This window comes from Dasypus novemcinctus, chromosome 10 (genome assembly GCF_030445035.2).
Source record: "Dasypus novemcinctus isolate mDasNov1 chromosome 10, mDasNov1.1.hap2, whole genome shotgun sequence".
In the NCBI taxonomy this organism is placed as follows: Eukaryota; Metazoa; Chordata; class Mammalia; order Cingulata; family Dasypodidae; genus Dasypus; species Dasypus novemcinctus.
In genome coordinates, this window is record NC_080682.1 from 84,721,994 (window position 1) to 84,742,202 (window position 20,209).

Consider the following 20,209-nt stretch of genomic DNA (forward strand, 5'->3'; position numbering starts at 1 on the left):
ACACAATATAGAATTCTTTTCTCTCTAGTAGAAAAGAGTATAATAAAAAATAATCTGGGGTGGCGGACTTGGCCTGGTGGTTAGAGCATCTGTCTACCACATGGGAGGTCCGCGGTTCAAACCCCAGGCCTTCTTGACCTGTGTGGAGTTGGCCCACATGCAGTGCTGATGTGCGCAAGGAGTGCCGTGCCACGCAGGGGTGTCCCCCGCGTAGGGGAGCCCCACGTGTAGGGGAGCCCCACGCGCAAGGAGTGCGCCCCATAAGGAGAGCTGCCCAGTGCGAAAGAAAGTGCAGCCTGCCCAAGGATGGCGCCGCACACACGGAGAGCTGACACAACAAGATGACGCAACCGAAAGAAACACAGATTCCCGTGCCACTGACAACAACAGAAGCGGACAAGGAAGAAGATGCAGCAAATAGACACCAGAGAACAGCCAGAGAACAGACAACTGGGGTGGGGGGGAGGGGAGAGAAATAAATAAATAAAAAATCTTTTAAAAAATAATAATAATCTGGACAACAAGCAAGATGGCGGCACTGTAAGGAGCTCCTAGAGTCAGCTCCTGATACAGGGCAGTTAATAAACACCCAGAGGGAAACGGACTTGGCCCAGTGGTTAGGGCGTCCGTCTACCACATGGGAGGTCCGCGGTTCAAACCCCGGTCCTCCTTGACCCGTGTGGAGCTGGCCCATGTGCAGTGCTGATGTGCTCAAGGAGTGCCCTGCCACGCAGGGGTGTTCCCCGCATAGGGGAGCCCCACGCGCAAGGCATGCGCCCGCAAGGAGAGCTGCCCAGCGTGAAAGAAAGTGCAGCCTGCCCAGGAATGGCGCCACACACACTTCCCGTGCAGCTGACACAACAGAAGCAGACAAAGAAACAAGACGCAGCAAATAGACACAGAGAACAGATAACCGGGGGAGGGGGGATTAAATAAATAAATAAATCTTTAAAAAAATAAAAAATAAAAAATAAAAAAAATAAACACCCAGAGCTATCTGGAGCTAGGTGAAGCCCATGTTTGGGGACTCCAGGAGACCAGAAGAGCATACTGCAGGATCCTTGAAGGAATGGAAGAAAGAGACTGCCCATCTGCAGAGAAGATTAATAAGTAGAGTGTTCCACGCCACGGAGACCAGTGCCCATCCTCCCCTGGAGTCATAAGCCACTTCAGGAACTGTTCTGTGGCTAGAATTGAAAACTCCACTTCCCAGAAATGGGGGAGGACAACTCGATTGGGCACCAACTTTAGCTACTGATGAGTAAATTCAGCGGGCTAAAGTATAATCCTAGATACAGCAAACTTCGAACCTGTCCAAGTCAGAAAGAGGCTGGTAGCCTCCATCTTAACTCCATGCCTGGCCCGAGGAGAAGCATGGCAGACTGAAAATCACAGTACTGGCAGGGAACGGCTTCTTTTCATCCAGATCAGCAGCTCTAGCCTAAGCCCCAATCCCACCTCCAGCAGGAAGTAAGCTGGAGGGGCCTGCGGAATTGGAAGCCCCATTTCCCAAAAACCGAGGAGGAGGAGACAGTTGGCCACCGATTTCAGCTACTGATTAGTAGACTCAGCTAGCTAAGGTATAACCCTTATACCTTACACCTTAGGTATAATAGCTAGAGTGTAAATCTGTCTACGTCGAAAAGAGGCCAGTGGCCGCCATTTTTACTCCGCCCCCAGCATGAGGAGATGTCCAGCTGACTGAATGAAAATCACAGTGGCAGTAGGAACCAGTTCCTTTCACCCAGATTGGCCTACAGCCCTAGGCTAGGCATCAGCTCCACCTCTGGCAGGGAGGAGGCTGGATGGGCCCTGCACTAGCCTGTTCAGGTGACTATGTGCAGGTACCTTTGGCTGGCACAGACTGAATAATCAGAAGTTTACCAGGGCAACTGTGGTCATCTTGGATCCGCATTGCATAGACTGCTGCCCACACCTGTAGCTCCATCCCCACCCCAGGCAGGGGAGAAAGGGACATGAAGCTTCATGAGTCTCTCTGGGCAACTCCAGTCTAGGCCTGCACGACTTGGATTACTCCACACAACTGTGATTCTGTCCCTTCCCCTGGCAAAGAGAAAGTTAGGAGAAACTTCATCTGTCCCTGGGGCAATGAGGGCAGTTTGAGCCTCCACGGCTTATAACACCAATGACATCCTTGGCTCCTGCTGCACAACCAGCAAGAGAGAAATAGCAGGAAGCCCTAAACTAAAGAGAAAAACTGTACCCAGAATAAATACGCTAGTAAGGCAGATGCCAAGACACCAACAAAAAATTACAAGAAACACCAAGAAACAGGAAACTATGCCCCCCCCCCAGTTAAAGGAACAAGATAAACCTCCAGATGACATAAAAGAGTTGAGACAAGTAGTCATACATGTTTAAACAAATCTCCTTAATAAATTCAATGAGATGGCTAAAGAGATTAAGGATATTAAGACATTGGATGAGCACAAAGAAGAATTTGAAAGCATACATAGAAAACTAGCAGATTTTATGGGAATGAAAAACGCAATAAATGAAATTAAAAATACATTGGAATTATATAATAGCAGATTTTAGGAGGAAGAAGAAAGGATTAGTGACCTTGAAGAAATGGCCTCTGAAAGTGAACATACAAAAGAGCAGATGAAGAAAAGAAGGGAAAAATTGAACAGGGTCTCAGGGAACTAAATGACAGCAAAAGACTTGCAAATATATGTGTCATGGATGTCCCAGAAGGAGAAGAGAAGGGAAAAGGGGCAGAAGAAATATTTGAAGAAATAATCGTAGAAAATTTTGCAACCATATTGAAGGACATAGATATCCATGTCCAAGAAGCACAATGTACTCCCATCTAAAAAAATCTGAATAGACCAACTCCAAGACACATATTAACCAGAATGTCATATGCCAAAGACAAAGAGAGAATTCTGAGAACAGCAAGAGAAAAGCAATGCATAACAAATAAGGGATACACAATAAGATTAAGTACTGATTTCTCACCAGATACCATGGAGGCAAGAAGACAGTGGTATGATATATTTAAGATTCTAAAAGAGAAAAACTTCCAGCCAAGAATCTTACATCCAGCAAGATTGTCTTTCAAAAATGAGGGATAGTTTAGAATATTCATAGATAAACAGAAACAGAGAATTTCTAACCAAGAGACCAGGTTTTCAAGAAATACTAAAGATTGTACTAGAGCCTGAAAAGAAAAGATGGGAGAGACAGACCTAGAAGAAAGTCTGGAAATGAAGATTATATCAAAAAAGGTAACTAAAAGTGTCAAAAGAGTGGTGAAAATAAAATATGACAGATAAAACTCAAAATAGTCAGGAATAAACTTAACCAAAAATGTAAAGCACTTATATTCAGAAAACTGCAACTCAATGTTAAATTTTAAAAGGCCTAAATAACTGAACGAACATTCCATGCTCATGGATTGGAAGACTAAATATCACTATGATGTCAGTTCTCCTCAAATTGATATACAGATTCAGTGCAATCCTGATTAAAATTCCATCAGCATTTTTTTTAATTGAAAACAAGATTATCACATTTATTTGGAAGGGTAAGGGGTCCTGAATAGCCAGAAACATCTTAAAAAGGAAAAGTGACCCCTCATCTCCAGACTTTAAATCGTATTACCTAGCTATAGTGGTAAAAACAGCATGGAGCTGGCATAAAGACAGACACATAGACCATTGGAACCAAATTGATGGTTCAGAAACTGACCCTCAAATGTATGGTTAAGTGATTTTTTGCCTAGTCTGTCAAACTGACACAGCTCTGGCAAAACAGTCCATTCAACAAATGGTGCTGAAAGAACTGAATATCCATATCCAAAAGAAGGAAAGAGGACCCCTATCTCATATCTTATCCAAAACTTAAGTCAAAATGGATCAAAAACCTAAAAATAAGAGCAAGAACCATAAAGCTTCTAGAAGAAATTGTAGGAAAATATCTTCAAGACCTGGTGGTAGGTGGTAGATTCTTTAAGGAGATAAGAGGAGAACTGAGATGGACTACTGATGTTTAATGTATGTAGAAGTTTTAATTAGCTTTACTGTAAAAGTGTAGAAATGTATTGAGTGGATGGCAACAAGTAGTGAGTAACAACTAATTTATAAATGAGGATATGGCTGAAAATGGTAGTCTAGGTATGTAAATGCTAACTGACAGAATGCTAGAGAGTAATCTAGGAACTGAAAAGCATAGTAAACCAAGAGGTGGATGAGAATTGTGGGGTTGATGGTACAGATGCAAGAGTGTGAGCTAGAGCAAATGTACATCACTACTGCAGGGTGGGAATGTGAAGAAACATGGGAAAAATACAAGTGGAGTTACCTATGGACTGTGGTTAGCATAATATTATAATATTCTTGCATCTATGCCAAAGTTGTACTGTGTTGATAATGGGACAGTATGGAAAATGTGTGCCAAATATACACTTTGGACTTGGTAACAATCAGATGATATTATCTTCTCTGTAACAAATGTTCCCCCCACAGTGGTGTGTTGATAGAGGGGTGTTGTTTGGGAATTCTGCACAGGTGCATGATTGTTTTATAAGTTTATAACTTCTGTCCTAAAAAAATACATTTAAAAAACAATAATAGGGTGGGTTGGGGGAAAAACACACCAAATATAAGATAAGAACTATAATTAGTAGTAAGGTTTTGACAATATTCTTTCATAATTTGTGACAAACGTCTCACAACTGTGCGAAGTGTTGGTGGAGGGTTGATGTATGGAACCCCTGTATGATGTTATGCATGTTTGCTTTGTAAATTCACAACTTTCACTATACACTTACTGTTTATCTATGTTCATATATAAATGATATAAAGATAATAATAGGGTAAGTTGGGGGAAATTACTTTGTTTAGTAGTAGTATTTTGACAATGCTCTTTAATCATTAGTTAAAAAGGTTTAACAACAATGCAAGGTATTGGTGGTAGAGTGAGTTATGAGAGTCCTGTATGATATTATATATGTTTGTTTTATAAGTCCACAACTACTACTATACACTTGTTAATGTATATTTATGTATGAGTGATATACTTCAATAAATTTTTTTTTTAAATTGTCTTACTTGAAACTTTCCCCTCAATTTGATTAGTCAACAAATAGGGGCTTTGTTTAGTTACCTATGTTGTAAATACTGTGTCCCCAGGTTTTCTATCAGCAACAAAAGGTAACTATTTGAATAGATTAAATATTTTTAGTTATAAGTGATTTGCATCCTAGTTTCTCTTTATTTATAACTGATTCTCAAAGGGATAGTCAACTTTTTAATTTCATATTTTTTTACCTCAGAAAGGGAAATACTATTGTTTTCCACATCTCAGAAGGTTTATAGCTAATTAGTGGCATGACACCACCACATATATGCTTGAAACATTTAAGAAATAAAGGTTTTTCGAACTATAATTTTCATATAATCTTAAAGAAAGTCCCATGTGCTAGTAGAAATGAGAGTTAAGATCAGGAGAGAAGGGGGCAGGCCAGTTTTCTTTGCAGGAGGATTTCTACAAGCCTGGTTTGTGGGTATGGTAAAGGTATGTGGCATATATAACCACTGTGGTGGGGTCAGGGCATGCTTGGCAAAAAGTCCAAAAAAGGGGTTTAGATTTGGGCTGATAAATAGTCTGTTAAGCACATTTGGTTCTTGCACTTTTTTTCCAAAGCAGTGTCCTGATGGCAGTGGTGTTTTATAGGAAATTAGTTGGGCAGACAAAAAATGATCTAAAAAGACTTACAAAGATCTAGACAATATGGATGGAGAAACAACTTGAGCTATGTAGGTATCAAAAAATTATATGTGACACCCTTCATATTAAAATGACATTCTCTTTGGTTTGTTGACTTATAGCACCTTCTCAAAAACCATTGTAAAAAGTGCCAAACGGGCAGGGAAGATGACAATTGGGCGGCAGTATTTATTGAAAAGGAGAACGGGGACAATTATGGAAGAAAGAGTGAATCGTCCTGGATGGAATGAAGAAGATGATATATCAGGTATGTAAGAACTCTTTTTTTCCTTCACAATTCCATTTCCTTCTTTCTTCTTACAGAATAAGAATAAGAGACTAAGATATAAAGTTGCACTTAAACCTTGGCTCACAAAAACCTTGATCTTCTAAGATTTGAAGCACCAGCTTCTCAGAACCGGGCCGGGGGCAGGGAGGATTGTTTCACCAATATCCAATTGTTGAAATAAGATTTTGTTAAATTTTACTTTTCCATTACTAAACCTATACAGCTGATTAGCCATTTTTACATGAGTCTCATTAAAGGGAGAAAGAAGGAAACCGAATTGCATAGGAAATTTAGGGGTAGGGTAGTCTTCTATATCTTATTCTTATGGAATTTGAAAATTTGGGTTCTGGGTAACAACATTATAGGTGCTCTTAATCAAGACAGGGACATAAAATGAAGAAATACTTAGGTGATAAGAAAAAATACCTGCTAAATATTTAAGAAAACAGAATTTGTGAAGCTGAGCGGCCTCTCCGTTGAGAAAATAGAGACTAAATGCAGTAGCTTGAACAGTTATACCCAGAAATCCAAGGGAAGGCTATCAACCAAACCAAACTCAAACTCAAGTCTTAGAAAATATAGTCACAATCCTAACATGATAGAAATGTAAAAAGCAACACTTGGAAGATGGTGGCTGAGTGAGCTTGCCTTGCCGTCTCTCCTGGGAAGAGGCAGCTGGGCACCGCTCGAGGTTCTCCGGGACCAGGCTTTTTCAGGATTTTTTCAGGGCAGGAAGTGTCTGGACATCGATTTGGTGGGAAGGTAAAGGAAAGGACTGGTCTATAAGATATAAATTGGGACTTTTCAGGAGGGGGAGGCAAGATGGCGGCTGAGTGAACTTCCCGGTTACTAGCTCCTGGGGGGAATTGGCTGGGAGGCGTTGGAGACTCTTTGGGACCGGCTGTTTCGGGATTTTTCCTGGTCCGGAGGTGTCTGGACATCGATTTGGAGGGAAGGTAACAGAGAGGATCCATCTGTGAAATATACACGGAGATCCCAGCTACGTGTGGAGGATTCCCTCCTTGGGTAGGTGGAGCCGAGGCAGCTAGCACCGTGCGGAGCCCCGACGGGCGGCGGCCAGGGTAGCCGAGTCCGGCCGAGCCCGGCTGAGCCGCGGCGGGCGGAGGGGCGGAGCCCAGCTGAGCTAGGCCGAGCCCAGGCGTGCCGCGCTGGGCGGCGAGCGGGAGAGCCGAGCCGCACTGCACCGCGCCGGGCGGCGGGCGGGAAAGCCGAGCCCAGCCGAGCCCAGCCGAGCCCAGCCGAGCCGCGGCGGGCGGGGGACCGGAGCCCAGCTGAGCCCAGCTGAGCCTGCTGGCGGGGTTTCTGTTCTTTGGGTTTTTTTTTGTTTGTTTTTTTATTTTTTTATTTTTTGTTGTTGTTGTTGTTCTTGTTCTTTTTTTTTCAATCCTCTCTTTCTTGTCCCCAATATTCTTCTTATACTATTTTACCTTAACAATACAATAGGTCCTACAGGAAATACCTCACATTTGCTGGGTTTCCTCACCCTCCACTGCCTCATTTCTCTGTGAATAGATTTAGCCTATCTACACTATCCCCTTTCCCCTACAACTTGATATCCTCCACCATCTGCTATCTCTCCTATATTCCATCTCCCTTTCTTTGATCCACAAAGTGTCTAACTCTTAATTTCTAATACCTTTGTTTAGTTTTCCATCTGGTATTCGTCCCTGAAACTATTACCTTTCTTTTCTCTTTCCCTCTCTCACGAAAACAATAGCCTCTTAGTACGTACCACATTCCTCCCATATTCAGTCGTCTACCTCATTATAGGTACTTTCCTACTACTATAACTCTACACAATTTACATGATCTAACCTCCATCCTCCCAGAACTCATATTGTTGCTTTGTAAACATATATCACCAATACTACTTCACACTTTTTCCTTCCTTACACAATTGACTTTCCCCAGCACTAATACTTTCCTTTAAAGTGAGCTTAACTAGCAATAAGAAATTGGAATAAGAAGAACAAAGTGACAAAGAGAAGATATAACACTTACGCAAAAACAACAGCTAATTAATCTCCAAGACTAGACAAAGAAGCTAAGGAACTGATTAAACCCGTCAAGAAAAAATGTTGACAAGACAGCAACAAAAATCTACAAACCAAACCAGTAATCAGGAAAACATGGCTGAATCCAATCAACAAACTGAAAATCAGGAAGGGGGCCAGGACTTCGCACAAGCAATGACAGATCTCAGAACATTTATCACCGACAAATTTGATGAAGTAATGAAAGAGGTTAACAGCGTGAAGACAACACTTGGAGGGGAAATTGCAGACATGCGCAAAAAAATAACAGATATGATGGAAATGAACACCACAATTCAAGAAATCAAAAATACACTTGCAGCAAATATCAGCAGACTAGAAGAGGCAGAGCAGAGAATCAGTGATGTGGAAGACAGTGCATTGGAAATCAAACAGATAGTAGAAGTGGTCAATAAAAAGGTAGAAAAAATCCAGATAGGACTTAGGGACCTGAATGATAACGCAAAACGCTCAAACATACGTATTATAGGCATTCCAGAAGGAGAAGAGAAGGGAAAGGGGTCAGAAGGAGTGTTGCAGGAAATAATGAATGAAAACTTCCCAAATCTACTGAAAGAGACAGATGTACATATCCAAGAAGCACAGCGCACTCCACTGGTCATAAACCCCAACAGGCCCACCCCAAGACATATACTTGTCAAATTATCCAATGCTCAAGACAAAGAAAAAATTCTAAAAGCAGCAAGAGAAAAGAAAACCATCACATACAAGGGAAACTCCATAAGATTAAGTGCTGATTTCTCATCTGAAACGATGGAGGCAAGAAGGCAGTGGTATGATATAGTCAAGGTACTAAAGGAAAAAAATTTCCAACCAAGAATACTCTATCCAGCTAAACTAGCATTCAAAAATGATGGAGAGTTCAAAATATTCACAGATAAACAGAAACTGAAAGAGTATATCAACAAGAAACCTCCCCTTCAAGAAATTCTTAAGGGAATTCTGCAGGAAGAAAGGAAAAAACAGGACAGTCAGAGATGGAGGAGAGTGTAAAAGCAACAAGAAAGACAAAAATAGAAGGGGAAAATAAAATAATACAAACAAAATATAACAAACACAAATCCAACCAAAATATGGCTACCATAAATAACTCTCTAAACGTAATAACACTGAATGTCAATGGATTAAACTCACCTATCAAAAGATTCAGACCGGGACACTGGATAAGGAAATACGACCCATCTATATGCTGCCTACAAGAGACACATCTTAGACCCAGAGACTCATGGAGGTTGAAAGTGAATGGCTGGAAAACAATCATACAAGCAAACAACAACCAAAAAAAGGCAGGAGTAGCTATATTAATATCAGACAAAATAAACTTTAAATGCGAAACAATTGTGAGAGACAAAGAAGGATACTATATTTTAGTGAAAGGGACAATTTGTCAAGAAGATCGAACAATCATAAATATTTATGCTCCTAACAAGGGCGCCTCTAAATATGTGAGGCAAACGCTGGAAAAACTAAGTGAAAGAATAGATGCATCTACAATTATAGTGGGGGATTTTAATACACCACTATCAACTCTGGACAGAACATCTCAAAAGAGAATCACTAAAGAAACAAAACATTTGAACAGTATATTAGAAGAGCTGGATCTAATAGACATATATAGATCATTACACCCAAATACAGCAGGATATACATTTTTCTCAAACGCACATGGAACATTCTCCAAGATTGACCATATGCTAGGCCACAAAGAAAGGCTTAATGAATTCAGAAAGATCGAAATCATACAAAACAATATCTCTGACCACAGTGGAGTCAAGCTGGAAATTTGCAAGGGACAGAGACCCAGACTTCACACGACAATTTGGAAATTAAACAGCACACTCTTAGAAAAACAGTGGGTCAAAGAGGAAATCTCAAAAGAAATCAATGACTACCTTGAAACAAATGATAATGATAACACAACATACCAAAATTTATGGGATGCAGCAAAAGCGGTACTGAGAGGGAAATTTATAGCCATAAATTCATATGTCAAAAAAGAAGAAAGAGCAGAAATTGAAGAATTAGCTGCACATTTGAAGGAATTAGAAAAACAACAACAAAGTAACCCAACAGGAAGAAGAAGGAAGGAAATAACAAAGATAAGAGCAGAACTAAATGAAATAGAAAATAAGAAAGCACTTGAAAAAATAAACAAGACCAAGAGCTGGTTTTTTGAGAAGATCAACAAAATTGACAAACCTTTAGCGAGACTAACAAAGAAAAAAAGAGAAAAGATGCAAATACACAAAATAAGAAATGAGAAAGGCGATATCACCACTGACCCCACAGAAATAAAGACTATCATAAGAGGATACTTTGAAAAACTATATTCCAACAAAAATGACAATTTAGAGGAAATGGACAAATTCCTAGAAATACATAAGCAGCCCATACTGACGAAAGAAGAAATTGATGATCTTAACAAACCAATCACAAGCAAAGAGATAGAATCAGTCATTAAAAATCTCCCAACTAAGAAGAGCCCAGGGCCAGACGGCTTCACAGGTGAATTCTACAAAACATTCCGGAAAGAACTAACACCAATCCTGTTGAAACTATTCCAAAAAATCGAAACAGAAGGAACACTGCCTAATTCCTTCTATGATGCCAACATTACCCTAGTACCAAAGCCAAACAAAGACACCACAAGAAAGGAAAATTACAGACCAATTTCTCTAATGAACCTAGACGCAAAAATACTTAACAAAATACTTGCTAATCATATTCAACAACACATTAAACGAATTATACACCATGACCAAGTGGGATTTATTCCAGGTATGCAAGGATGGTTCAACATAAGAAAATCAATCAATGTAATACACCATATAAACAGATTGAGAGAAAAAAAACACATGATTATATCTATAGATGCAGAAAAGGCATTTGACAAAATACAGCACCCCTTCCTGATAAAAACACTCCAAAAGATCGGAATACAAGGAAACTTTTTGAACATGATAAAGAGTATATATGAAAAACCTAAAGCCAACATTGTTTACAATGGCAAAATCCTGAAATCCTTCCCTCTAAAATCAGGAACAAGACAAGGATGCCCATTGTCTCCGCTCCTATTTAACATTGTCTTGGAAGTACTGGCTCGAGCACTGAGACAAGAACCAGATATAAAAGGCATTCAAATTGGAAGGGAAGAAGTCAAAATTTCATTATTTGCAGATGACATGATCCTATATATAGAAAACCCTGAGAGATCTACAACAAAGCTCCTAGAACTCATAAATGAGTTTAGCAAAGTCGCAGGTTATAAGATCAATGCGCAAAAATCAGTAGCATTTCTATACACCAATAATGAGCAAGATCAGGAGGAAATCAAGAAACAAATACCATTCACAATAGTAAATAAAAAAATCAAATACTTAGGAATAAATTTAACTAAAGAGGTAAAAAACTTATACATCGAGAACTATACAAGATTGTTCAAGGAAATCAAAGAAGACCTAAATAAATGGAAGAATATTCCCTGTTCATGGATAGGAAGACTGAATATTATTAAGATGTCTATCCTACCAAAACTGATCTACACATTCAATGCAATCCCAATAAAAATCAACACAGCCTTCTTTAAGGAACTAGAAAAACTAACTATGAAATTTATTTGGAATAAAAAGAGGCCCCGAATAGCCAAAGACATATTGAAAAAGAAAAACGAAATAGGAGGAATCACACTTCCTGACTTCAAAACATACTACAAAGCTACAGTAGTGAAAACAGCATGGTACTGGCATAAGGAGAGACACACAGACCAATGGAATCGAATTGAAAGTTCAGATATAGAACCTCATGTATATAGCCATATAATATTCGATAAAGCCACCAAACCCTCACAACTGGGAGAGAATGGCCTATTCAACAAATGGTGCCTGGAGAACTGGATAGCTATATGTAGAAGAATGAAAGAGGATTACCATCTCACACCTTATACAAAGATCAACTCAAGATGGATCAAAGACCTAAATATAAGAGCCAAGACCATAAAGACCTTAGAAAGCAGTGTAGGGAAACATCTACAGGACCTTGTAATAGGAAATGGCTTCATGAATATCACACCAAAAGCACGAGCAGCAAAAGAACAAATAGATAAATGGGACTACCTCAAAATTAAAGCCTTCTGCACCTCAAAGGAGTTTGTCAAGAAAGTAAAAAGGGAACCCACACAATGGGAGAAAATATTTGGCAACCATATATCTGATAAGAGACTTATAACTTGCATATATAAAGAACTCATAGATCTCGAAAACAAAAAGATAAATAACCCATTTAAAAAATGGGAAAAAGATTTAAACAGACACTTCTCCAAAGAAGAAATACAAATGGCTAAAAAGCACATGAAAAAATGCTCCAAATCCCTAGCTATCAGGGAAATGCAAATCAAAACTACAATGAGATACCATCTTACTCCCATAAGATTGGCAGCCATGAAAAAAACAGTAGAATACAAATGCTGGAGAGGATGTGAAGAAAGGGGAACACTCATCCATTGCTGGTGGGAATGCAGAAGGATCCAACCATTCTGGAGGACAGTTTGGCAGTTTCTCAAAAAATTATCCATAGATTTGCCATATGACCCAGCAATACCACTGCTGGGTATATACCCATCAGATCTGAAAACAAGGACACAAACCGATATATGTACACCAATGTTCATAGCAGCATTGTTCACCATCGCCAAAAGTTGGAATCAATCCAAAAGTCCATCAACAGATGAGTGGATCAATAAAATGTGGTATATACACACAATGGAATACTACTCAGCTGTAAGAACCAATACACTACAATCGCACATGATAACATGGATGAACCTTGAGAATCTTATGTTGAGTGAAGCAACCCAGGCATTGAAGGACAAATACTATATGACCTCAATGATATGAAATAAGTTAACTGCCTCAGAGAGCTAGAGTCTGGCAAAGTGGCTTACTGGAAATTGGGGGGTGGAGGAAGGCTGTGAGTTAATGTCTGTAGGGGTGGAATCTGTGATGAGCTGGGGGTAAGTATGAGCACAAAGAAGGGTCAAAATGGGGGCAAGGGGTTACCTTTGGGTGGGGTTTTCTGGGTTTGAGGGGGGCTGGGGATGGGAAGAGGGGTAATATGGTCCAAGAAATAGGTGGGAGGGAGGGGCAACATACAAACATGGGAGAGTGCCAGAAGTTCATTGAGAACTAAATGTTGAGTAAAACGTATCAAAGTATAAGTAGGAGGGTTACCTGGTTAGGACGCTCAGGGGGTATGGTCTGATGCGGGATGGACTCTGGAGGGAATAGCTGAAGGCTCATTTTGCCAAGGTGGGTTCTACCATTGGGTGGGGTGGACCCATATCCTGGGGAAGACTAATGCCGTCGAATAGAGAGAACTGTATCTCTCGTGAGAAAGGACGGCTCCCAGGGCATTAGATTGGCAGGCGTTGTGGGCCCTAAGGGGAGGGGAAAATGGACGTGCAATGGATGGAACAAAGGTAAATAAGGGGGCAAAAGAGGAGTTATGTGAGAGTACACGAGGATGAATATAAAACAGCTAATATTACACCAAAAACATAGGGGACGACAGACTAATAATGAAAACCATAAGACAAAACATAGGATAACTAAAAAATTTAGAAAACTGTACAACCTAAAGTATGGACCACATAGTAAGCACAAATGTTACCTTGTTTGAAAACTATAGTTTCGGAATCTGTACATCAGTTTCAGGAAATATGATATGAATAAGTTAAAAGATTATTGCTGTGGAAGGGAAAAGGTTTTATGGTGGATCTGGGGAAATACTGTATATTGTATATATGAATTTTGGTGATCTAAGACTCTTCTGAAGCTGGCATTATGTTGGGATTCACTTTACGGGAAGTTTTGGATCACAGAGTGGTTCAACAATGGCAGCGGAGGAATACTGATATGGGATGTTATTGACAGGATATATATGGTTGACAGGGAGTTATACAGGGCATATGCCCAGGGTATATGGTAATGTCTATATATACTCATAGTGGAAACAATTAAAAACAACAGCTGGGGGGGTACTGGGCTCCTGGCCAGGGGGTCACTGTTGTGGGCCCTGGGAGAGCAGCGGCAATCCTCCAGGTGCAACGGCAAGAACCAGGAAGGAAGGAGGGCCCAACAGTGGGCTCTTGATACTAATGGCTACACTTTTGAGCCTATGCACCTCCAATAAGAACAAGGCCTAGAGTAGCATTGTGCCTGGGGGTTTCCTCCTGACAGCCTTCATGTTACTCAAATGTGGCCACTCTCACAGCCAAACTCAGCGTGTAGATGTGATGCATTCCCCCCAGCGTGGGACACGACACCCGGGGATGAGCCTCCCTGGCACCGAGGGATCACTACCACATACCAGCTGAAGAAGCAACTAGAAAATGACCTTGAATTAAAGATTCAATGCGGAACAGCAGAATATACCTGTCTACATATAATAACATGACTTCGGGAAGCGGTTTGACCTAATGTAAGGGGGAAATGGAAAGGAGAAATGAGATTATAAGGCTGTGAGTCTCTAAAAAACAGTCTGGAGGTTGTCAGAAGGAATACCCCTATGTACAACTGAACAGAGTCTAAGAGACAGATAAGGTAGATACAACCCCAGGTATTGGTTCTTTTGAGGGATAAAGAGACCCACGGGTTCTATGGTCATGGCAGAAGGGGTTCACTGCCATGACAGATGGCCCTTCTTTGGAGCTGGTGTTTCTGCGTGATGGAAATGGACTCAGAGGGGATCTCTTTTCACAAGACTTGCATGCTACTTTATTGGAATTGTAGTTGGTGCTGGGTTTAAGATATATGTAGGGGATTTGAATCTCTGGACTGATAATATGACACCCAGACCCAGAGCCTCAACAGACTTCAGCTCCTACACTTTGACTTATTGGACTTACTCCACTCAGCTAACATGGAGTTGAAGAAGGTCAACCACCACAACATGGAGCCTAGAGTGTCTACAACTAGAAGCGGGAAGAGTGCATCCAGTACCCATGTGCAATCTAAGCCCTCACTTGACATAGGTGTGCAATGGACACAACCAATCCAATGTCCACAGAGAAAATGTGGAATGGGTGTGGGAACGGTAGCCATGGGGGCTGCTGGGTGTGGGGAACGGGAGGAAGAGATGAGATGTGGAGGCGTTTTCGGGACGTGGAGTTGTCCTGGATAGTGCTTCACGGACAATTACGGGACACTGTAGATCCCCCCAGGGCCCACTGGATGGAACGTGAGAGAGTCTGGGCTATGATGTGGACCATTGACTATGGGGTGCAGTGATGCTCAGAGATGAACTTACCAGGTGCAATGGATGTATCACGATGATGGGAGAGAGTGTTGCTGTGGGGGGAGTGGGGGGCGGGGGTGGTGGGGTTGAATGGGACCTCATATTTTTTTTTTAATGTAATTAAAAATAATAATAATAAATAAATATTTTAAAAAAAAAAAAAAAAAAGCAACACTTGAAGAACTTGATATGTCTCCTGGAGAACCAACCTAGAAAAACCTTCTATCTTCTCAATCCAGAGCTGTTGTAAAATGCTGAGTTATCCCGAATGTCATACTTCCTCAAGAATAAAGATCTTGTCTCTTTATTGCTTAATCTATACTTACCGATGGACTGGTAGATGTATTCTGCTTCTATAATTTAACAAAGGGATGGCAAGAATGTCAAGCAGGCCGTGTGTGTCATGAGTACCCTGTCACTCTTGTATACCTTTCTCCTGTACCTTGGCTCTCCCTCTTACAAGCACCTATTTTCTGTCTGAGAACTACCACCACCACTACCATTCCCTGCCCCACCACTACCACCCCGGACACTCAGACTTGCCTATCACTCTCAAGGTTCCACATGGAGACTTAACCTTTCCCCACCCTCTACCCCTGCAGAGTGATTCCAAGTCTCTCCCTTCTAAGTGTTGATAATCAGTGGTAATATCAATGATAAATGACAATTGTTAATACTTATTAATCACTTGTTACATGCCAGGCATAGTTATGAACTCTATATATTCATTAATCTAATTCTTACAACAACTGCATTTTATGCATAAGGAAACTGAGTCACACAGAAGTTAGGCAATTTTCCCATAGTTCCACAACAAAGAGGTAATGGGATTCAGATTCAAACTCAAGCAGTCTGGCTCCAAAACCCTCACTCATGACCTCTCTGTTATACTATAATTTAGGTAACAAATTCCCTTTTGTTACCTAATCAACATTGATTTTTAGGCTATTTTCAGTTTTTGCTGTTATAAAATTGCCTTCATGAATGTCTTTATTCATAAATAATTTTGCACATTTCTGGTTATTTCCTTAAGATGAATTCATAAAGGTGAAACTGCTAGGTTAAAACTTTTGAAACAAATTGTTAAATTGTTCTATAAAAGGTTGTAACAATTTGTCTAGAGATACATGTACATGCCTCTTCACACTACTGTCAACAAAGGGTATTTTTGTTCTATTTTTTTTTAAATATTTGCCAATCTAATGGACAAAATATGGTATCTTATAATTTGCATTTATTTGGAGATAGACACTTTTTCATGTATTGATTGGTTATTTGTATTTTTTCTTTTGTGATTGCTTGGTCATCTCTTTTGACAATTTTCTCATTTTGTGTAGTATTTCTTTCCTAATAAATTCTTAACATAGTGCTTGGGAAAATTTAGCAGAAAACAATAAATATTAGTTCTGTACTACATTGAAAAAAAGGCTTGCCTCTGGGAACAATGAAAAGGCCCACCATTACATTATGGAAATGACCATACCTTGGCACCCTGGCTTCTTCACAGACATGTGGAAAGCCACGAAAGAATCACAGCTACCCATTATTATTAACTCTTCTAGTCCAAACTTTTTGTGATTTCATGGAACAAAAAGCATCTTTCTCTGATCGTTATTCCACAAAAAGACCAAATTATAAATTTTCAAAAGACCAAATTATATAATGCTTTTTGCTCCTTTGAAAAACAAAGGCCCAAAGAAAACTGATACCTGAATGCATAGCATTGTGAAACTCACATCTAAAAACACAAGGGCTTATATTTGTAAGGATAAACTGATGGTTTTATTCTTTTTTTTTTAATGGAAGAAAGCCACATTCTTCCCTTGGACATTAGTATTTTGAGTACATTTACAAAGACTTTGAAAATTGATTTGACTTTTTTCACTTTAAAAATAAATAGAAAAGTAAATTTGGACAGTTTTTAACATGCAATATATTTTTTAGTTAGAATGTGCAGTACCAGTTAGAAATGTTTTTTTTTTAATCCTCCATAAAATGCTTGTTTGTTGGATAAATTTTTCCCACATCTAAAATCTTAAAGGATTCTGTAAACTATGATTGCAAAACTGTGAGGAAATTTCCCATGTGTATCAACTATATCATCTGGCAAAAATATTTCCAAGGAAAATGCACAACTTCTGTATACTTCTCTAAGAAAAGAAAGGTCTTTTTTCCCATTAGTAAATTTCTTGTTAATATAGCTGTTTACATATATTTATAAAAGCTTATGCTCTGAAAAGTTAACTGAAATCTAGATGATAAATTTTTGTCTTAATCATATAAAAGATAAATTTTACTGGCAGTTTGGCCTTTTTACATAGCTTTGTTTTTATGTAGTCCTAAATAAAAATCACTACCATTTGTCACTAAGAAATAAATCGGATTGAAACAGAAAAATATGGGTAATAAATTACAAATTGTATCATTTCTAGAAATTATATATAGGGTGTTATTTCTCTGACATTTAAATTAGCAACTTGAACGTCTGATATTTCATTATCTGATTTCCATTATTGTTTTAATATATTTATTTGAGTATTATGATCCTCATAAAAATTAATTAATTTGTAATATACACAGTACCTGTATCCCTAACATAAACCTCTCCTGGGTTAAGGATCCTCTTCAAAAAGAAACTTTTAAGCCACTACTTTAAGTTACATCATTTCTTCAAAACCTGTTTCTGTCATCACAGTTTCAGATGATAGTGAACTCCCCGCAAGTACCACTCTGAAAGCCTCAGAGAAGTCTACAATGGAACAGTTAGTGGAAAAAGCTTGTTTCAGAGACTATCATCGTTTAGGTTTGGGAACTATAAGTGGAAACTCTTCTCGCGCAAAACCAGAGTATTTTCGAATCACTGCCTCCAACAGGATGTATTCACTCTGCCGGAGGTAAGTCTGTTAGTTGCCCAAAAAAGAGACCTTTCCTTTCTTCCATTTTTAAAAAAATGATTATGCTAGAGAAGTTGTGAGTTTACAGAACAATCATGCATAAATTCAGGATTCCCATATACCACCCCACTATCAACACCTTGCATTGGTTTGGAACATTTATTACAATTGATAATAGCACTTTTCTGTAACTATACTATTTTTTTTAACAGTAGTTACCTTTCTTACAATTGATGAAATATTATTAAAATAGTCTGTTAACTATCATCCGCAGTTTACAAAAGGTGTATATTTTCCCATATACCACCCTATTAATACCTTGTTTTAGTATCATACATTTGTAATAATTCATGAAAGAACATTCTTGTACTATTAACTATAGTGCTTCATCTGCAGTAAGGTTTACTGTGTTGTATAGTACTATATTTTATCCTTCATTGTTTATTCTAGTAACCTATAGCACCTAAAGTTTTCCCTTTTAACCACATTCACCTGTATAATCAGTGCTGTTAATTACAGGCATAATAATGTGCTACCATTATCACAACTCATTTCCTAGCCTTTATCATCAGCCTAAATAGAAATTCTTTTTACAAATTAAGCATCATCTCCCCATTCCCTAATCCCAATCTATCTACTGGTAACCTATATTCTAGACTGTAACTCCATGAGCTTTATTATTATAATTACTTCATATCAGTGAGATGATACAATATTTGTCCTTTTGTGTCTGGTTTATTTTACTCAGCATAATGTCCTAAAGGTTCATTCATATTATTGCATGCATCAAGAATTCATTCCTTTTTACAGCTGAGTAATATTCCATTGTATGTTGTATTAGTCAGCCATAGGGGTGCTGATGTGAAGTTCCAGAACTCTGTTGGCTTTTATAGAGGGTATTTACTTGGCATAGAAGCTTATAGTCACAAAGCCCTAAAGAGTCCCACTTAAGGTACCCTAAGAGGTACTTTCTTGCCCTAAGTCATTTGCCACATGTTAAAGCAAGATGGAGGGTGATGTCTACAAGAGTTCAGCCTTCCTTCTTCCTCTTTATGCTCTGTGGTCCCAGCTTCTTCTGATCTCAGCTGTAGGCTGGCATAAGGCTTGTCTCTCTCCCCTGGGCTTGTTTCTTTCCAGGCTCAGCTGTTCTATTCTCTTCACAAGGTCAGCTGTAGACTACAAGACTCATCTCTCTTCCAGGGGCCTCTGCCTTATCTAATGAGCTGTCTCTCTTCCTCCGTGTTCTTTTTCTTTGTGTGCCTCCTTCTCTTGCCTTCTTGATTGATTTTCCCTTTATATAGCCCACCAAGGGGCAGGGAATGAAACCTGCACACCCTAATGATGTGGTCGAATCTAAGCCCTAATCTTAAAATAATTTATTCAAAGTCATCTCAGCTGTATCTAATACAATTAGAGGGTGTCATACCCAGAGGAACAGACCAGTTTACAAAACATAATCAATATCTCTTTTTGGAATTCATAAATAATATCAAACAGCCACATATGTATATATCACATTTTATATATCCATTCATTGGTTGATGGACACTTGGGTTGCTTCCATCTTTTGGCAACTGTGAATAATGCTGCTATGAGCATCAGTGTGCAATCCTCCAACTTCATTACTCTTTTTCAAGATGTTTTTGACTATTCGGGACTCCTCACCCTTCCAAATAAATTTAATAATTGGCTCTCCCATTTCTGCCTTTTTTGTGTCAGTCAAGAAGTCAAGATGTACATGGCTTTTTCCCCCCTTCTATTTGTTAATGTGTGTATTACAATAGTGGATTTCCTTATGTTGTACCATCCTTGCATACCTAGAATAAAACCCACTTGAACATGGTGTTTAGTTCTTTTAATGTGCTGTTGGAATCGATTTGCAAGTATTTCGTTGAGGTTGTTTGCACCTACATTCATAAGAGAATTTG

General features: G+C 39.3%; 1 protein-coding gene across 5 annotated transcripts in view; it reads left to right on the top strand.

Moving 5' to 3' along the window:
• The window catches only part of SBF2 (SET binding factor 2), a 685,940-nt gene that overhangs the window by 588,302 nt on the left and 77,429 nt on the right, over positions 1-20,209 (top strand). For all 5 annotated transcript variants that reach the window (XM_058305757.2, XM_058305758.1, XM_058305761.1 and 2 more), the window contains 2 exons: positions 5,856-6,001; positions 18,083-18,281. In XM_058305757.2, the coding sequence (XP_058161740.1) occupies positions 5,856-6,001; positions 18,083-18,281 (345 nt within the window). The remainder of the gene's footprint in view (positions 1-5,855; positions 6,002-18,082; positions 18,282-20,209) is intronic.